We start from the raw sequence: 19,194 nt of genomic DNA on the forward strand, positions 1-19,194 counted from the left end.
CCAGGGATGTGGTTAAGGCCCTGTCCCTGGAGACATTCAAGACCAGACTCAATGTGGCCCTGAGCACCCTGATCTAGTTGGAGGTATCCCAGCTCACTGCAGGGGAATTGGACAAGATGACCTTTGAGGGTCCCCTCCAACCCAACACAATCTGTGAATCTTTTGCTCTCTAAACAAATCTTGGAGCCCAAGTTCCTCTGTCCTGGTTTCAAACACCTCCCTTACCAGAGTCACCCTTTGTAAGGTCATGAAACACTCTGATTTCTCAAGTTTACCTTGACTCAATGCAAAAAATATTCAGACTGGTTTCATGGTAAAGCAAAGCACAAGGTATTTTAGAGGTTTAAGTTAATTTTGTTTCATTACAAAATGAAAATCATATGAACATAAAACCATGCTATTTGTTTAATTACTCCTATTCAGAATTCTCAGGTTCCAGCTGCTTCAATTGAGGGTTTGCCTTTAAAGTAACATTGTGTCTTCCAAGGGCTGCTCTCAGTTTTTACAACCTCTGTATTCATCTAGGGCTGCCACAGTCCATGTCAATCAAGTTTGGTCTAAAGTGCTTTGAAGAATGTTACCTGAAATGAAGGCATTTCAGGACTTAACCACAGAAAGCCCGTTTTAAATTAATGCCTTAGGAGTAACTGGATGTCAGCTATGCAGATATCACTGATGTTTTTTCCAATACCTGGGTTTAATAAACATTGTCCCTGCCTTCTTAGCCTACTTTACTGGTCAGCTGCCCCACATCTACTCTAGGCTGTTCCTGTATGACAGATTATCCACATATACTCATCCAGGTGAGTTTTGAATGTCTATCCCTGCAGACTTTCCTAACCCGCCTGGACGTGTTCCTGGGTGACCATCTTTAGGTGACCCTGCCTTGGCAAAGAGGTTGGAATTGATGATCTCTAGAGGTCCCTTCCAGCTGCTCCCTTCTGTGAAAGTGTCCTTACATTGTCATTCTGGAAGTGAGAGTTTCTCGAAAACCAAACAAGCTTCTCCTGTAACTGGTGTTGGAATAGATTTGGGAAAGAACAGATAGAGAACCAATGTCTGTGAAACTTCTGATCTCAGGAGGTGTTAGATATTTCTACAGGTATTCCATGTTACATCTTTTAATAAGGATGTTTTGGACATGCTTATACAAGCACACTTTTCTTAATACTTCAAGCTGGATCTTAGCTTTATCACTAGGTTTCCTGAGCCATACTTTTGGAAGCAGACGCAGGTGGCAGAACCAAGTATTTCAAATGCAACACATTGCGTGGATTTTGGCCCTGGAAAGGTGTACTGAAGTTAGGGTGATCTAATCTGCTGAACTCTTACAGACACAGAACAGTAGGGTCTGCTATAGTCTGGCAGAGACTAGGGAGTTCCCTCAGTCTCCATTCTTGGATTGTTCATAGCATTTAAAGTACAAAGCTTCAGCTCCATAGCATCAGACAAAAAGCAGTAACTTCAAGGAAGCAGAGCATGCACTCATTTTCTGTGATGATCAGCACTGCCCAATGGGACAATCCAGACTTTGCAAAAGTTACTTTCTTTCTATAGACCACAACTGATATGGTCTATACTACCATACACTACCAGGACCACTAGAAAGAACCAGTGGTTATTCAAGTCCTTTTTCACACAGCTCTGACAATGAACAAGATCTGTTTCTTTATCACTTTCCACAAAGTGCCTTGAACATACCTCCAGCCTTTTCACAGGTGAGAAAAAAAATCTAAAATCTCCAGCTACACCACGAGATGGTGCTCAGCCCCTTCTGTAACAGACACATGGAGTAGGATTACCGTCAGGAAAGTATGCTTGAACTGGGTACTGACACTCCAAGCCTAAGTGCCCACAGTCAACTTGGGCTCATAAGTGATTCTCTCTATGCAGTCCTGCCGGATATATCATTCCCTATAAAACACTGCTCTGCTGGTGGAGGAGTCAGCCAGTGAGAAATTGCAAATACCACTGAGTGAATCTGCTGAGCTAGAAACTAGAAATCTACTACACTTGTGGAAAAAAATCTTCAAGTCTAGATAATCTTTTCAGGTCATTCAGTAAAAAAAAGGCTTCATGAAAAGGGGAAAAAAAAAAAAAAAGAAGAGTAGTACTGAACTTCCACATATTTTTTTCTCATGCTACTCCATCTGCTCTGTTGCATTTTTATGTGCTTAAACTAAAACAGAAAAAGAGAGAAATATTATAAATCTTGAATACAATGAGAGCTAATCAGTTTTAGTTGCAGTGCTTTCAAAGCACTAAAATTATCCTAAGCAGCTAAATATTGTAATATAATAAATTGGAAGCCATAAACTTTCACTTGTGGCATCAATATTTTGGCAATTCTAGGACTATGATCAATATTTTCATGAGAGAGAGCAAGACTATGACAGAGTAGGCTACAGTAACAATGTAATTGGAGTGTATGCAATAACTATTACAATACAATGCCATTATTTGACCTGGACAACTGCTACTGACCTCCAAAAATCTCAGTGGTCATCTCAGTGGTCATCTACAAATATGCTTCTTCCCTCTCTTTATTGTATTAAAGTTGAATAAGAATTGTTAGACAGTATTTAGTACCAGCTTCCACAGTGCCTGACTGCATTTTAGCAGCAATGGGTATTTAATTTGTAACAGCCCTTATAAAATCCTGGCTTCACTCACTATCCTACTGAGCAAACCTGGCTATAGCTCTTTAAAGGGGCCTCTTTATAATTAAAGCATTTTAATATTAGTTCTGCCTTTAAAAAGGAATTATGAAATTCCAGCAACATTTGTGCTTGGCTTTTTGGTGGTTGTTGTTGCATTGAATGTGCAAACAGCACTTTATTTAAATTACACCTTGTGCTACTATAAACTCTACAAAATGTGCTCATCTTCAACTGTACCTGCCAGCTGAAATGGGGGGAGTGCATTCAACTATAGAACCCCTCACCTAACATGCAAAAGGACTTGGAGTCTGGGACAACAGAATATCACACATCTGTCATCTTTCACCAACTCAGCTAAGAAAGGTTTATGATTTTGCACTCCGCAGAACAATTTGGCAGATACTGTTCTTGCTCTCAAAACTAAGAGCTAAACTCCAAGAATTCAAGAGGAACACCATGATAGATGGAGGAATGCAACTTTGTCTAAAGGCCTGAATGCTGTAAGAACATTTTTCACTAGGCAGTTCTAAAGATGCTAACAGCTTTGCTAAGTAGGCAACAGCTTCCAACCCAGAAGATGCTGATACGAGTCAAAAGCAATTCCAGCTGTACTACTTTTCCCTACCAGGTCAAAACAGTGGTCCAAATAACTTTGAGTAAGATTCCTGTTTTAAAAAAAAGGGGGGAACAGAAAGCACACCAATACAAATTATGTCAGCATGCTAACTGCTTCTTAATACATAATGAAACCCTTACCTGAACCTAATCGTGCATTAACAATAATCATAATAACTCCTCTGTTTTGTTTCAGGCTTCTTGGTTATTCTCTACTTCAAATTCATGAGCAAACAAAAATAATACAGTATCCCTGGATGATTAAAACTGTACCTGGTGATTTGACCTTCAATTCATGATCAGGCCTGGATACTGTGAAATCCACCAAGAGGAAAAAGCTATTTTTCCATAATGAAGTGTGCACGCATGGCTGTTTAATATAGCAACTGCTGAAATGACATGAATCAAAAAGATATTTAAGTGGGAAAATTACTTGAGAACTTCTCCTGGGCTAACTTTTCACACTCAGAATGATAATGTTCAGCATATTGCATTTTCCACTAGCTAGAAAATGGTTTATGATGATATAAAAAAACCCCTCTTCACCACTGAGTAAACACATCTGTAGCATCTTGGCCAGGTTCCTTGTGTTATCAACTCTTTTCATGCATTGTATTCTCTTTGCACAAAAGAAGCAAGGAGTCAACAACTGTTTCCTTGGCCTTAAAACCTCAAGAATCAGCTCTTCTTAAGAGGAGTAGAAGAGAAGTAATTAGAGAAGATGTCACTGCTGAAAGGTTTGCAAAGGGCAGGTTTCCAGAGAAGCAGCAGCAATGCAAACTTGCCATATGCATCATATACCAGTGTGCACCAACTCAAGAAAGCAAGATTCTCTAGGAGATGAAGTCCTGTCCTCTGCAATTCATTCTGTCCCTGCACAAACAGTAAATATTTATAAGATGTTTCTTTCAGAGGCAGACTGCAAACCTGCAGCTCACCTTTCCCTAGCTCATTTCAGAGAGGTGGCTAACAAGAGGATGAAGACTCTCCTTTTACAAGGAATCACTTGGAAAAGAGAAGGGGTGGTGGGTACAAGTTGCTCCTGGGGAGATTCTGATTGGACTCTAGAAGAAAATCTGTCACAATGAAAATAGTCAGACATTGGAATAATCTCCCAAGGGAAGTAGTGGATTCTCCTACATTGGACAATTTTAAGACTCAGCTTGACAGGGTGCTGGACCGTCTCATTTAAACTATGCTATTACCCACAAAGGTTGGACCATATGATCCCTGGGGTCCTTCCCAACCTGTCATTCTGTGATTCTGTAATGAGTTTGGTTGGGAGGGAGTTAATGTTCTTCACAGCAGTCTGCATGGTGTTATGTTTTGGATTTGTGAGCAAAACAGTGTTGATATCACAAAGGCTAGGGGAGAGTGAGCGAGCAGCTGTGTATTGCTTAGCCACCTACAGAGGTTAAACCAAAACAAGAGGAAACATGCAAGTGATGACAGCTGATCTGAAAGAACACAAATCAATTTATACAAAGAAAGTGGCCAAAATAACAAACTGAGAAGAACAGAGTTTTTCTATCAAGGACTTTACACCCCAGGCATCCTGGCTGAGATCCTGCAAACACTGTAACAGGGGAAGAAGCAAAACATCCTGTTTTCCCTGAATGGACATGAGAAAAGCAGCTTGTATCGCAACTGGTGGATGACAGAAGAACATTGCCGACCAGTAACTAGCTAATTCAATGTATCCTTAAAACAAACCCCAGAATTATATGACTTCAGAAGTTACCCTACCCACAAAATTCTTCTTAGGTTGCTCCAAGGTTCACCCACTGCATATTTCTGCTCTGGCAAAAAAATAATCAGAAAACATTCCAACCTTTTCATACTCCTTAATCTTGCATAATCCCATAGAAGAAGTCAGAAGCTATAGACAACAAGCAAAAAGACAATCTCTCAAGAAGTGGCATGGTAAGTCAAAAAAAAGCTTCTAGGGTACAAACAATAGCCAGTAAACTGGCACAGCGCTTTTCCAAGAGCTGGCCATTGACTCCTGACAGATGATTGCCGAGCTTACCCCAGTTAGTTTTCTTTTCCATTAGATCCCACCACAGCACTTTAGTTAAAAATAGCACAAAATCTATTCTGCCAAAGTCTGCTTTCAACCACACCATCTCTTCAAAATGATGACCTTAGAAGACCTGCTGAAGTCTCTCCATGAGCACTAGAATTGAAGAGTCAGGTTAGAGACTTTCAAAGCATATGACAGTATTAGCTGGAAGATGAAGGCTAAGTGCTTCTACCTAAGGGCTGGGGTTAGCTGATGTCTAGTAAACACTGATTTGCATTTGTAGTCCAGATTTATGGCCCCTAAAATATTGTGGGATGCAGATACCTTGAGATATCACAAACTGCAGTTTAGGATTGCAGAAATTAATTCATTATGCCACAGCAAAGCCTTAATCTTCATGGCACTCTTTGGATGAGGAGGTACTGTGAAAAACACCCAGTGTTCTGCACCCAATAATGCAAATCACTAGAGCCTTTTTATCAGTCACTCCTTATCCAGTATCTGCTGAGCCTCAAGACTCACTGGTTTGGCCTTAAATTTACTGCTAAGGCAGTACCCAATATGACAAGCGGGGTTTGTACTCACCACTTTTCTTTTTTACCATGCAAAGTCTCTAATTTAGAGATGCTCTCTCTGAGCTGCTCGGAGACAAAATGAATCCTATATAAAACACTTGACTCCTCCTAGATCCCAAAGCATGATTTTCCAGTTTTGTGCCAAATCTCTTTTAATAAAAGAACAAAGTAGATATTCTGACAACTAATTACAGAATGTTCTACAGAAGAGACATCGTCTAGACAGCAGCAAAATAGGAAAGCTTCATGTTGCCTCTCACCAAGATAGATTATGTCCATGTAGAACACAGCCCCAAAGGGCCTCATCCTCTCCATTGCAGCTGGTAAATGTAGAGACTTTGTCAAAAGAAGACCTTGTTAAAAGAAGCTCAAAAACACATTTTAACTTTGTGGGGCTACCAAGCAACCTTTGAGTTGAGATCATAAGTCAAGATTTATTTTTTTTCCATTGGGTACTTGGAGTGGATTTCAAGCAAGCAAGTCTGAGACAAAATACCTCTTTGTAGAAGCTGCCACAGGAAAAGGAATTTATTGGGTTATGTGCTAAAGCTCATCTGTACACCCACAAAGGAACTTGGGGAGATCACTGCAGGAGGGGAGCCCAAGTAATATCTTCTTAGATTGTATCCAGTTTCATCACTGAGGCAAACAGGCCCTCAGATGCCCATCTGCACAATCCCAGAGGAGCATGAGGGCACAGCAGCAAGTGGGAGCACAAATCAAGAGCTCCTGAGGAATGAACAGAACCACAGAATCGTCGGGGTTGGAAGGGACCTCAAGGATCATCTAGTTCCAAACCCCCTACCATGGGGAGGAAGACTTTCTGCTAAATCTGTTACCCAGAGCCACATCCAGCCTGGCCTTAAAAACATCCAGGGATGGGGCTTCCACCACTTCCCTAGGCAATCTGTTCCAGTGTCTCACTACCCTTATGGTGAAGAACTTCCCAACATCTAATCTAAATCTACGCTACTCTAGCTTGGATCTGTTCCCCTTAGCCTTATCACTACCTGACACCCTAAAAAAGTCCCTCACCAGCTTTCTTGTAGGCCTCCTTCAGATACTGGAAGGCCACAATAAGGTCTCCTCGGAGACTTCTCCAGACTGAACAACCCCAACCCTCTCAGCCTGTCCTCATAGGAAGGGAGCTCCAGCCCTGTGATCATCCTCATAGCCCTCCTCTGGACACGCTCCACCATTTGTCCAAACCTCTTCCAGGACTGTCCCAGCATATTCATTACTGCCATTGTTGAAACATGAAACTCATCATCATCTTTACATCATCTGGAACAGATCTTGAGATCACCTTCTGGACTAAGGGGGTTGCTGCCTGTGATAGGACATATGTGATACATGGGAAAAGCAGTCTGGGATCAGACAGACTTATGATAGCTCTTTAGGGGAGAAATCAAAGGCAGGAGAAGGAAGGCGTTTATGTGATTTGGGGAGGCACATGTTCAGGAAAATAGATAGGTAAGGGGATAAAAAGGGCTGATTGTGTAAGTAGTTGTTGGTCAGTGTGCTTGCCCAGCTTCGCCCTGCATCTGATCACTGCAGTCTGTCCTACGTTATCAAATTACTTTCTAAGTCTTTCCGGGATGAGAGCTCTCTATGCTGTGTGCATGAGGGTGTGAATGCAGCAACTGCAGTCAGACCATGGGTCAGAGGGCCATGTGTTGGTGCTGCCAAAGACTGAAATGAGCACAGTAAACATGTGATCACTAGCAAAGTTCCTGCCAGGAACACATCTTCAGCCTCGCAACTGGTTGAGCCTGGAAACAGGTACTGGTAGTAGCCTTACCTCTCTTGGGCTGTTGATTTCACCATGCCCTGTTTTCTTCTACCAGAATTCTTAGTTCACCATCTGACAATACACCTGGGAGGACTGCTACTTCATCACCTGACAGAAGGAAGAGTCTTCTAAAGACAGTCTTGCTTACTTCCTCTTTTCTGCACTGCAGTGCAGCAACAGAACAAGACCAGACCAGTGCCCTGAGTCTATGACTGGTCAAAGGTAAGGCCACTCTCAGAGAGGCTCTACAGATGCTACAGGCAACAGCTTAGCTTTCATCACTACACTATGACATTTTTCAGACTGCATAAGCATTCATTTCTTCCTGATTTATGTTCAAATAGAGTTAGGAGATACCAGAATCACAAATATGATGTGTATACTTAATCATACTTCTCCACTTTCCAAATAATGTCTTCATGTTAGAGGCCTATTAAGCTTTTATTAAAATGACAGCAACATCACTAGGAATCAAATAAGTACACTCAGCTTTACAGCATTTTGATTAGAGTTAGCATGGCTTCCTATTTACTTATGCTGATTTGGAAAAGAAGAAAACTTTATAAACATCTGCCAGAAAGTTGCACACAGAGGTCTGTATTTTATATTGTTACAGTAGCACTCACTAAAACAAAATGTTAATGTTGCATTGAATTAATGCACTGAAGATGGGAAAAAATGGAAATCAAGAAGGCAGAAGCAAGCTCATGTTCTTTCTGTCTTCAAAGTCCAGTCCAAAAGTAACTGGATTTGAAATAACATGCTAACTGTGGGGCTTCAGAGAGATACAGGATCAACTAGTAGACTGTGGACTGTGATTTTTCATCCTCTTCCACATGTACTTTTAGCAACAGGTAAGAGAATCAGGATTTGCTAAGGCTTCACAAGTGACAAGAAAATATGTAATGGCTTGTCTAGCATGTTTTAGTGAGAAGAAAGGGCCTCATTATGAAAGAACAAGCAGTGATACAGAAGTCCTCACTGTCCCTAAGGCAGATACTTTGGAAGATCAAACCTCCTATAAGTGATGTCAAACTATATAACTGTGACTATACCATGTAAACAGTTTGTGAGGAGAGAGAACTAGGCCAAGAAAAATAATGCCAGCAGTGTCCTAAACTGAACACCAAGTGAAGACATCTTCAAAAGCTACTCAATTTGTAGCACACACGGCCCTGTCCTCCACACTTAATATTGGGTGGAATCATTCTAGCAACCAGCACCACAACAAGGGGACACAGTCTCAAGCTGCGCCAGGGGAAGTTTAGGCTCGAGGTGAGGAGAAAGTTCTTCACTGAGAGAGTTGTTCATCATTGGAATGTGCTGCCCAGGGAGGTGGTAGAGTCACCATCCCTGGAAGTGTTCAAGAGGGGATTGGACGTGGCACTTGGTGCCAGGGTCTAGTCATGAGGTCTGTGGTGACAGGTTGGACTCGATGATCTTTGAGGTCTCTTCCAACCTTGGTGATACTGTGATACTGTGAATGCTGGAAACTACCTCCATCTGGACTGGTATGAAGTGGGACCACTGAAAAGGGAATAAGGAAACTAAGGGCCTTTGAAAAAAATGAAGAAAAATCAGAGCACCAGTTATTATGACACAAACTCTGAAACTGATGTAACCACTTTAGCTCTCTTTATAGTGAACTGTGCCTTTCAAGAAACAGCCTACACAAAACTACAGAGCTACACTTCTTTAGGAAATCTTACTTAAATCTTCAAAATACATATATGTAAAAATACAATGACATTTTAGACTACACCTATTTTCCAAGGAAACCCGGCCAACAAAACCGTGCTGTTCATTTTGCCTGCATTATGCTGACACATCCTTCAGTGCATCCTGATCCTACTTTTGGTTGCGCTGAATTTATACTCTGGGAACAGAGTTATTGTGCAGTTACCTCTGTGCAAGTAACAGCACTGTTGGGTCTTTCTAAATTCAATCTCTGTCAGATAAGATCAGGTTAGGTATCTTCAAAATGGAAAGAAGAAGATTAGATGCATGTTAAAAGAAATGCAGAGAGAGCAAAAGAATGTCCCTGCTCTAGGGAATGTCTGCACTCCAGAGCTGTGAGATAAGACAGTGATGAGAAAGAGAAATGATAGAAAGCAGTATTTTGCATCAGAGATATGACAATCCACAGATAGGCCAACAACAAAACAAAAACCCCTCAACCTTTTCAATCAAAATTAAGAGCAAGTATACTGAAAATTAAATGCTTACCTAGGACAATATAGCAGACTCCTCTCAAATAGCATGAGCTTCAGTGCTTGCTGTAGTAGGTTCTTTAATTTACACGTTTCACAGCACTCCAAAAGTACAGCTCTGTGTACCTTTAAAACATGCACCAGGTCCCTTCTATGTAGTTAGCGATGGTGACCGCTTGACCTGAAAGTCTTCAACTGATTGGGAATCCCATTTGTCAAGTTACTTTAGGCTACTTTTGCTCATTTAAACAGACACTGGTAGACTCATTTGTATGTGGCAACTCCCCCTGAACAAGTAAATGTCAGCGTGCCTGCAAGAACAGTTACAGTGATATTTGGTCTGCCTCTGTCTAACCATAATTTATTCATGTAAGAGTATGCAGTTCCCAGCAGGTTCCCTTCTACAAGGCAGGACAGATGACCCAAGTCATTGCAACAGGCAGCAACAAACCCAGGTGTTGAAGGGACTAGAAGCAGGGTTGTTTGTTTTCAGCGAAGTATCATAAAAAATAAATTAGCAAGATCCAAAGTGCTTTTAAACAAATAAATAAATAAATAGAGACCTGCAGAGGAAGACTTAATTTAAAAATGCAACAGGCTCAACTATTAAAAATGCATGGAAGCAAAATGATTCAAGATGTTTTGATGCCTGTGGGGAAATTAACAAAAGCATTGGATTCAAACAGTCTTCCTACTGCTCTGGTTATACAATTCTCTTTTCCTTCTTTTTCTTTTTTGAATGTTTCTCCTGATTATTGCTAGATTTTGATTTGCATGAAAACCAGACTCCTTGCTACTAAAGTTGATTTCCCCTCTGAAGACAGTCTTCCGTAGGTAAGCCTTTACAGCCAGCTGTCATCAAAAGCTGAAGAACATGACAACAGCAACAGATTGCTGTCCACTACCAGAACAGATATGGGTGCTCAGATGACACACATCAACTATGGTGCATGTGCTTAGATACACTTATATGTGGCTAAATTGCAAGAGCATTTGAACTCTTAGGAAGTAAAAGATCCTATTTTAATGCAAATGTCCTCAGTGCTATTGGGTAAAAACTGCCAGTCTCTATCAGAGACTCATGACATTTTTTCATTTTACCCACTCTGTCTTGAAACACAATGTTAAAACTTCGAAGAGCAAAAGAAATTCAAACAAGAGCTGTCAAAGTTTGAGTCATACAGGACGAAATCCCACATAGCCCTGGAATAGGGTTGAACAAGGCTGCAGTTAACATTGTGAACTCCTCCTGATCAAGCTCTTAGTGTGTATCAGAGCTCACAGCTGGATTAACCACACATCAGCCAAAGTGGCAGATTGTCCCTGGCTACAGGCTCCCAGGGGCCACTTCCCATGACCAAGAAACTAATTGTTTCCACTTCCCTGCAAAATAGGATCTCAATCTGCTAGCAGTGCGACCACCAGGAGGGACAGCTGACCTATTATCTTCTTATGTGTGCATTTATGGGTTTTTTATTTGCAACCACAGAGAACCATATATTATACATGGGGGGGAAATGCAAACAAATGTCTAACACTACAAACCTGCTCTTAGTCCAAAGCTGCGGCAAAGCTATTAAGATCCTGCCTCACAGTATCATTCTCTCAGTGCTACTACAATTGGTTCTGCTACTTGAAAGCTCAGTGTTCACTTCTGGGGCTGCAACATCCTTCTTTCCATCTTCCTGCTACCTTGGGTAGGGCTGACGGATGAGCAAGAAAAAAATCCTCTAGAAAGCACATGGAACATTCTTGTCTTTCAATCACTTCTATCATTTCCAAAGTGATGTTTAGTCTTCCATAAATATTTCCACCTAAAACATCTAACACAGAGGATCTGCCAGTTCAGGAAACAGTTTCAAGTAATATAAGTCTGAAGGCACACTTGAGAGCTGAGCAGCTCCATTCTTTGGCAAGTCCTTTTTACTTTGAGGCCCACACCAACTTCCATCACCTTTTGAAGTAGAACAGAAAAGATTTTGCTTGCTCAAACAGTCTAGAAGTGGGGATGATCTTTCACTACCATGTTTCACAGAGATCTCAGAAGTCTTCTTGCCTACTTTTATACAGACTCAAATGGATCTTCAATAGCCCAGAGAGTCAGCTGGGATTCACAGATACCAAAGAGTGGTACATGCTATACAAAAGATTAACAAGTAATTGACAATATACTCAAAACCCGAGGTCAAATTTTCCCTTGTTTTATACCCAAATATAAAAGATTTTGATTAAATACCAGCTTAAGTTGTCACCACTCCTAAATAAAATGAGTTGGAGGTGGTTGTCTTTTGTTTTGCTTTGGTTTTTAAATAAGCATGCCCTTTTTTTTCTTTTTTTTTTTGCTGTAGTGGAGAAGTGCATACAATACCTGTTGTTATTGTTATGTAGTTTTCAGAAAGACAACAGGTTACCAGTGAAATGTGACATCAGCTCATCAAGTTCCTCAGGCGTTCTTCTGCAAAGCTATGAAATAATAGTTCATCTCCTCCTTGGAGAAACCTAGCACAAAATGTTCATATACAACCATTGTAAGATCTTCCCTCCCCCCCAACTCAGCTTCATATCCCATCCAACCCTTCAATTTCAGAAGACTTTTTTTTGGTTGCTAAAGAAAAGGGAAAAAAACAAAACAAAACCAAAACAAAACCAGCTTATAAAACAGCAAAGAAAATAAAGTTATTTTAATATATATAGAAAGAGAACAAAATGAAACTTGAGGGAAAACTTACTGGCGTTACAGTTTATCCTGATACAGTCTAGATGGGGAAAAATAAATGAAAGATGAAATTGCATCCTTCAAGGTAACAGCTGCAGACATCCAAAAACAATCAGTCCACCCTTCCGGGGACAGACACACGCAAAGAGATGTGGCCATTTTATACTTATAAACAGTCTGTACAAGTTGAAGAGTGGGTGTATATGTACAGTATATTCTACATAAATCTATGTTACATAAATATATATATATACAGACACATATATATATACACATATGTATAGAGAGATATACCAATATACATATATATCCACAAGCTGACACAGAAAGCTCTTTTCTTTTTATGAGAAATCTATGCATCTAAGAGTATCTTCTACTCCAGACCATGAACTGATGTGAATTACAATAAGAAAATTGATAATTAAGGCACCCCCCCCAAAAAAAATCTCCCTCAAAATGCAAGTCACACTCCGGTGTCATTCCACTTTTTAAAGACCTTTAGTCATCTCTCTAAGAAGCTTGAAGCTCAAAGTCAACCTTTACACTTGGTTTCTTTTGAATGAATTCGTATTGTTATTGCAGAAATACACCATCTGTCCAACACAGAGTACCTGTACAATCAGACCGTGAGATTTGCTGGTACAATATTTAACCCTTTCCAGCTCTGCCAAAGACAGACCCTCTTTCTCATTCCCCCAATGCCAGCCCAGAATGCTTCTCACTATGTGCACAGAGACATTTGACACTGTCCATTCAGGTGAGGAAAGGGTTAATATACTGCCCAGTTGTGTCCTATCATAAAATGGCCACTTGCAAACAGCTAACCGCACGAACGCCCAGCCCAGATTTCAGCTAGTTCTGGAGGTTGGGAACTTTTTTTATTTTCTTTTTTGTTTGTTTGTTTGGTGGGGTAAGGGGGGGATTTCTCTCAAAGGTCCCCAGACCTGCCAGCTTCTCAGAGCCCAGTTTCATCTTGCTGTCTGAACGCCAAAACTGAATGTGTTGCTCACAACGTTCAGGAAGAAAATGAAATGGGCAGTGGAGTAGCAGATCTGGGAACCTTTGTGGGCCCTGTTTTGTTCAGAGGTTACAGAGGGATGAGGAGGGGTATATGAAAAGAAAAATAGAGTTATGTTTGTGCAATTTAATACAGGATAATTGAGGAGTCTTCCCAAAGAAAACAAGCTGAAGTAAGAAAGCCTGAGCTACAGGGTTTCTGAGCATTACTTCTCCCATTTAATGGACTAATGCTCAGTATATCTCAGGATATGACCCCATAACAGGATGCTACATTTGTACATGTCTACTTACAGCCTTGTGAACATCCATTACTGTAGTGTCTGATATGTGCCAGAGCTATTGTAGAGTGCTATTACATATCTTGGGCCATGCCGACCTTCTCTCAGGAAATCAAGGTCAGAAATAATAGCACCATGTTACTGGACACCTTGCCTGGACCACTAAAGCTCTGACCAGCAGGGACAGTCATCTATTTATTACAGAGATATGGCCCAGCAAGACGGACTACACAGAATGGCAGAGAAATGCAGTACAGTTTACTGCTTAATTGGACCAATTTTATGTTTACTCAGACAGATGTAAGAAAATTGTTATATAATCTGAAAATAAATGCAGCTCTTAAAAAATAAAAGAGGGGAGAGAGTAAGTGCCTATAAAATAAGTATCTGTAATGAGAAGGGGCATACCAATCAGGAGTAGCATATCCAGAGAGAGTCTGTTTGGAAGCAGAACTTCTCTTGAGAAAATCTGGGTTTGGTTTTGTGCGATTAGGTTTGTCATGTGTCGTCAACCGCAACAGAAAAGTGGGAGCAAACAGCCCTGGAGCAATTGGTACAATCACCATACAGTGGTGGCTATATCCCTTACAGGAATAGGGTCAGGTAAGGGATGCACTGAAGTACATGCTGGGGAACTTCCCTCTGTGACCTGATAGTGACAGCAAGAGTGAGAGAGACTCCCAAGTCCCACTGCAAGTGACATCGAGAGTTGTTACAGCTGGAACAACAGGGGAATTTCTTATGGGCTAAAAAGCACATGTGCTGGAAAAGGAAACATGGCTGGTCCTCAATAACATTCATCAAAGACTAAAACTGTTGTTGTGGTATTGATGTCTGCATTTCTGCATTTTTATTTTTTTTGCATTGATACTAAAAATAACTACATGTCCCAGGGCTTACCCTAAGGCTGAGTCACTGACTGCTCCAGATGAAGGGATCAATGTTTCAAACTGAAAACCAGTGTAGCCCTTATCCTGGATGCTACATTTCTATTTCAAAGGACAATGAGAGATCAGGCCACTGAGAAGATGCCCTGACAACTACCATAGATCTATCAGATCTCCAGAGACTGTGAGCATGAAGGCTCCTCAACACCATGCAATGGACTGCAGGCAGAAATGCCCAAGAGCACTGCAGAAGAACTAGCCCAGAACCAAACTTAGTCCAGTTGGGTCAGTGGGGATCCCACATGAAGCTGGATGAGTACATCTGCCTGACTGCTACACCTGTATCACCATGCTTTCCATGGTCTCCAGAGATCAAGCATAGGTTGTTTGTTCATTTCCTTAATTCTGAGCCTTGCCCAAAGCAACCCAGTAAAATTTCCAAGCACTAATACATGAAGCTGTTTTCCCTCTCTTACAACAGTCTTTAGGAAGGAAGAAAATACCTACTTTCCTCTAAACTAGTAAAGCACTTCCAAAGTAGAATATGCTTTCCCTGGCAGTAAGGGGCAGGTTTAGCCTGATCATTCTGCTCTAAACAGCAGTAGCTGGGGAATTCAGGAATAATTAAAAGAACTGCTTGGGATTCCTCCTGCACAGTACCAGGGCAATAAGATTTCTGTTAATTATCATCTGGGGCTCTCAACTCCATTATCAGCGTGTACAGATGAGATATGCCTTATTTAGGCATGGTTGCATTCCTAACTTAAAAGATATTTTCTCTTGCCTTAAGTTTTGAAGATCAGTATGCTTAAACAGCTGTAAATCCAGTCATTGTCCCATTCAGCAATTGGATGAAGAATCTGGAGGACAGCAGTGAAGTGAAAACAAAGTCTGTAACTGCCTGGGAAGCAGAATGAGCTGGGAAGACCTTCTAGAGTTAGTTACTTTATTATTCTTAACGTAAATGAGAAGCTGCTTCCTTACTGCTTGGATGGAAGGTTTTCCAGAGCCCATCACCTGGAAAAAGGCACAAAGATACTCTCCTTGCAAAAGGTTAAATAGCTGCACTGCAATTAGCTAGCACTGGGATCTATTGTTTGAATATAGATATCTTTAATAGCAGACAAAAGTCTCTGTGAATTAGGCCTTTGTTTCTTACCATTTCATAGAATCATAGAATCAATAAGGTTGGAAAAGACCTCAGAGATCATCAAGTCCAACCTGTCATCCAAGACCTGTGGCTGTCAATGGGTCCATGTCCCAGTAGAGGCCAGTGACAAGCAGAGTCCCTCAGGGATCAGTCTTGGGACCAGTCTTGTTCAACATCTTTGTCGGTGCCATGGACAGTGGCATTGAGTGCACCCTCAGCAAGTTTGCTGATGACACCAAGCTGTGTGGTGCAGCAGACACGCTGGAGGGAAGGGAGGCCATCCAGAGGGACCTTGACAGGCTGGAGTGGTGGGCACAAGCCAACCTCATCACAGTATCACAGTATCACACTATCACCAAGGTTGGAAGAATTTGTATCTTTGTGCCCCAAAACCAGTGAGATTTAATTGACATTACTAAGACTCCAGGCTGTATTTTCCTTGAATCGGGAAAGAAAGTTACCTGTGCTGTGCGAGGACAACGTGCTTGCTCCTTTTGATGAGCATTCAGATGTGGTTACAGAAGAGCAGTTTAAGGCAAGGCTAGAGTCCTAGTGATAATCATGTCCTGACTGTTTCTAAACTTGTGGTTATTTCCTATGAAGAAACCAGATGAGGTCCTGTGTGGCTCCTTACCTCTCTCCTACGTGGATGCAGTCAGACTGTGCACTCATCTGTAGCTGTCAGCTGACAAACATTTTTGCATATCTATGATAAAAAACCCCAAACAACAACCGAAGAGCCTTTGTGTGCACAAATTATAGAGAAGAAATTTATTAATGAGAAGCAGTGTGCTACCTACAACCTACGCTTGCAGGTCAGAGTATATGATTTGCACAAAGGAAATCTGGCATAAAAATTCCCATACATTTGAAAAAGAAAAATAGAGAATGTGTCAGCTATGCCTGTGTGTAAGAATGACAAATGAAACTTTTCATTTTGGAGAGGCAAAGATCTCTTTGACAACCTTCAAGAGATATCTTAGAAAAAGATAGGCAAGAGGGATGATTACACTTCCTTACAGGAGAACTGACTCAGATTAACAGGAAGCAGAAAGTATTCTAGCCACCAATGACCTGAAGATAAGCCAGGCCAGGAAGAAAAAATAAAGAAATATTCTTCAATAAAAGTCAGTGACACCATAACTCTCCCACTCATCAGTGCGAGGAAGAATGTGAAGCTGGATCTACCGGACCAGTCATTCTTTCCCTTTCTGCACATCTCAGCATGAGAAACTACTCCGGCGTGTGTTCCAAGCCATCATTTTCTTATTTTCTCTCTCTGTCTCCTTCTGCTTTAATCCCATTTCCTCAGAGCCCTTCTCCACAGAAGTGAGATGTGTATCACATTTGGAATTCTAACCTTCAGGCAACAAACACTGAAACTACTGTGAGACGTGCTGTCAACATGCAGATTGCAGTACCTCGGGCACCCACATGGGAAGGGTCTGAAACAACTTCCTCACCCCTCTTAGAGAATTAGTCATCACTGCTCTTTCTTTCCCTCCCACCACAGCAAGCACCCAGCCACCCATGCCCACCCATGCCTGCTGCATGATCTGTTTGTACCCTGTTTGGTTTGGACACTAAGTGCTGAGGAGGTGGGTGGGATATGCCAGCCCCTGCAGGCTGCTCTGTACGCTCTGTTCTCAGGGCTGTTTGCTGTGCGGGCCGCAGGCTTCAGGCCTTTGAAGGGTTGAATACCATCTTTTGATTTACTATGGCTGATGGGGTATGGGAAAGCTTTACAACTGAAATACACAGAAGAGTTTTGGTTTTTTTTTTTTTAATAGGAAAAAAGGAAGAAAAGAAAAAAAAAGAAAAAGAAAAAAAAATAAGAAAAAACAAGATAGGAAAGACCTTAATAACCACAGAAATGATAATAAGTAATCAAATGGAATAGATCAAAGAAGAGAAGAAAGAGACAGCTCTTAGTAATACTATTAAATGACTTATAAGAAAGGCACAATTAAATAACTCACCACTCAAAACAGTCTTTTTTTACACACATCTGCCCTGGATTAGACACCTGAGGACATGCTGACACATCGCTAGTCAGCACCAACCATGCTCAGGTCTTTAGAGGTGGTGCTGATGACTGTTTCTTACTGATAAGGGGATTTTGGCAGGGTCAGATAATGAAGATTTGGTTCTCATTTGTGACATTTTGGCCATGAACAGTCTCCTTAAAGAGTTAGACATGACTTACAGTAAACAACTGAAAATGAATGGGTCTGGTAAGGTTATTCCTCCTAAAATTCTGTTTCTTCAACAGCAAGGTTGCCTTTTTTGATAGAAGGGAAGTCCTGTTTCAAGCAATATACCTGACAGTTTTATTAATCTGAAGAGGGGAGAGATGAAGCTCAATCCAAGTTCCAGAAGTCTAAAGTACCCTTCTTCTGAGTCAGATATAGGAGAGTGATGATCGTTTTCCACTGATGCAGCCTGTAGTCACTTTTGGGGGAGATTCAACCTCACAAAATTTCCCAGCTGAAAAGCTGGCAAATCTGGCATATACATTACTTCAGTCCCTGGAACTACACTAAAAATAGCCTTCAGTTAGTACAGGGTTTGGTTTCCAGATTTTGCCCCTGTATTAAGCCATCAATGGCACATCTCTTTCTAGACACATCTAGACCACATGTCAGTTCTTGAGCCATGTCTTTTAGATGCCAGACAGTAAATGCAGAGCAGTCCACCAGGCTAGCTGCTGGCATAACAGAGCCCAGAAGGTGTTAAAAGTGACCAAGTACCAATCAGGCATACAATGTTGACAGGCCCTGAGGGAAAATACTGTCTGCCAGCATGATATAAGGAAAACTGGAAAGCAAAGAGTCAGCTGTAAAACTTTTTAAGTATATTCAGGGTAATCTATATTCTCCTCATATTCGCCTAGGGTATAAGTCTAGGAGTCCCTGAATACCCCAAAGGAATGATTCCCCTATTCTCACTGATTTTAAAGGAAGATGAAGAATCAAACAAGTGGTACCTTTCTCAGAAGAACAAGTGATATTTTTTTATTAAGTCTGGCAGTCTTCATGCTGTAGTAGCTTTTATATGCGAGTATCAAAGGCAGCACATTGAATTATTGTCACATCCCTGGCAAGCTGCAAAGTGTTCTCTCTTCAACAAAGAGAGAAATTAAGGCATGCAAGGTAAAAGAATTGTTTCTGGGTTATAAGGGGGTAACATAGAGCTAAGCAGATATTCAGCTGCTCCATCACTTCTCTGACAGAAGCATGACACTGCCAGTTTTCCAGCAATTACATTT

General features: G+C 41.1%; 1 protein-coding gene across 33 annotated transcripts in view; it reads right to left on the reverse strand.

Annotated features, from left to right (window-relative positions):
- NRXN3 (neurexin 3) overlaps positions 1 to 19,194 on the reverse strand; it is a 1,013,077-nt gene that overhangs the window by 638,810 nt on the left and 355,073 nt on the right. For 23 of the 33 annotated variants that reach the window (XM_054161954.1, XM_054161976.1, XM_054161959.1 and 20 more), the window contains one exon: positions 12,605 to 12,631. The exons of the other annotated variants lie outside the window; for them this stretch is intronic. In XM_054161954.1, the coding sequence (XP_054017929.1) occupies positions 12,605 to 12,631 (27 nt within the window). The remainder of the gene's footprint in view (positions 1 to 12,604; positions 12,632 to 19,194) is intronic. 33 annotated transcript variants of the gene reach the window in all.

Source organism: Dryobates pubescens, chromosome 5 (assembly GCF_014839835.1).
Source record: "Dryobates pubescens isolate bDryPub1 chromosome 5, bDryPub1.pri, whole genome shotgun sequence".
Classification (NCBI taxonomy): Eukaryota; Metazoa; Chordata; class Aves; order Piciformes; family Picidae; genus Dryobates; species Dryobates pubescens.